This window comes from Terrapene carolina, unplaced genomic scaffold (assembly GCF_002925995.2).
Source record: "Terrapene carolina triunguis isolate 2854851 unplaced genomic scaffold, T_m_triunguis-2.0 Scaffold29036, whole genome shotgun sequence".
NCBI classification, from domain to species: Eukaryota; Metazoa; Chordata; order Testudines; family Emydidae; genus Terrapene; species Terrapene triunguis.
The window spans coordinates 1-1,690 of NW_020693387.1; the positions used below are offsets into that span (position 1 = coordinate 1).

The 1,690-nt window shown below is 72.2% G+C and overlaps 1 protein-coding gene across 1 annotated transcript; it reads right to left on the reverse strand.

Annotated features, from left to right (window-relative positions):
* Positions 1 to 6: 6 nt before the first annotated feature.
* On the reverse strand, positions 7 to 1,124 carry LOC112123989 (ATP-binding cassette sub-family D member 1-like; the record flags this gene model as incomplete). Its single annotated transcript, XM_029914052.1, has 1 exon — positions 7 to 1,124. A coding segment is annotated over exon 1 (1,035 nt), but the record flags the coding sequence as incomplete, so codon positions are not given.
* Positions 1,125 to 1,690: the final 566 nt, after the last annotated feature.

Here is a 1,690-nt window from a genome sequence, read left to right on the forward strand (position 1 = left end):
CCCCCCCCCATGCCCCGGCACCTGGTGCCCTCCGTAGAAGGCGATCTCCTCGGCGTTGGCCACCACCCGGGCGTGCATGTACCGCAGCTCCCCCTTGCGCCGGGCCTCCTCGGCCACCAGCTCCCCGAAGCGGGGCGAGCAGCCCCGCAGCACCTTGGCCGTCAGGCCGACCACCAGGCCGGCGATGGCCGAGGGCCAGGCCGTGCCGGCCCCCTTGGCCCGGGCCGCCCCCAGCAGGGCGTAGGAGGTGACGGCCACGTCCAGCACCGGCTTGGTCAGGTTGGAGTAGAGGTGGGCCACGGAGCCGGCGAAGGCCACCAGGTCCTCGGTGAGCGACTGGTCTGGCGCCCGCAGGCGCCCGTCCATGGTGCTGACGCGGTAGTAGGTCTGGGCGCGGAAGTAGAGCCCGTAGGCGTGGGCCACCAGGCGGCCGCGGAAGGCCAGGCCCAGCCGGCCCTCCAGGTAGCGGATGGCGCTGTTGACGAAGGTGGCGGGCACGGCGATGAGCAGCCACTGGAGCAGCAGCCAGGCGAAGCGCCGGGGGCTCTTGCGGACGATGGAGCGGGCCAGGCGCCCGTCCAGCCGGGCCACGTAGACCGAGAGGAAGGTGCGGCTGGCCAGGGCGGCCGAGTGCAGGGCCAGCAGCCCCGTCTCCGGGCACAGCGGGCCGGGGAACAGGAGCCGCAGCAGACGTAGTAGCCGTCGCAGGAAAGCCCGGTTGACGCCGGGCGCGGCATCTTCTTCCGGCCACTGAGCCACGGGCCGGCCGTGGCCCGAGTCAGGCCCGGGCTCTGCGCTCCCCGAGTCGGCCCCGGGCTCCGTGCCAGTGGCCCTGGGCTCAGTGCTGGTGGCCCCGGGCTCCGTGCCGGTCGAGGCGCCCACGGGCCCCGGGGCCACGGGCCGGGAGCCTGCGGTGGCCCGGCGCAGCAGGGGGTACAGTTTCCGGGCACCCAGGGCCGCCACCGTCAGGGCCACGGCCGCCCTCCTGGCCGTCACCCCCCGGGCCAGCCGGCCAGCCGCCCGGCTCGCAGACCACGGCATGGGGGTGCCACGGGACTGCCCCCCCCCGCTTCACGGCGCTGGCCCTTTAAGAGCCCCGCACCCCCATGCACCGTCCTGCTCTGCGCTCAGCTGGGAGCGAAGTGTCAAGCCCGGCTCCGCCCCTGTCCCACAATGCCCTGCGGGGGGGGGGCGCTGCTGCGGAGAAGCCCCGCACCGGGCACTAGGTGGCGCTGGGGCTGCACGGATGGGCCACGAGGGGCGGGACCTGGGTTCGGGGCGGGGTTAATTCTAGGGGGTGTGGCTATGTGCATCCTGGTGGGCAAGGGGAGGAACTGAGATCCGAACCTGGCCCTGCCCCCATTGCAATCAGGAGTGACTCCGAATTGAGCCCCCGGGAGCTGAGATCCGAAGGGGGGCTGACACCAGATTGACCCCAGGGGAGCTGAGCTCAGAACCTGTCCCTATCCCCATTGCAATCGGCGGTGACTCTGGATTGAACTGGGGGGCCTGAGATCCAAAGGGGGGTGACTCCGGATTGAGCCTGGGGGGACTGAGATGCAAAAGGGGGTGACTCCTGATTGAGCTGAGGATGCTGAGATCTGAAGGGGGGTGACTCCGGATTGAGCCCGGGGGGGGGGGCTGAGAAGTGAAGGGGGGTGACTCCGGATTGACCCGGGGGGGGGGGGGG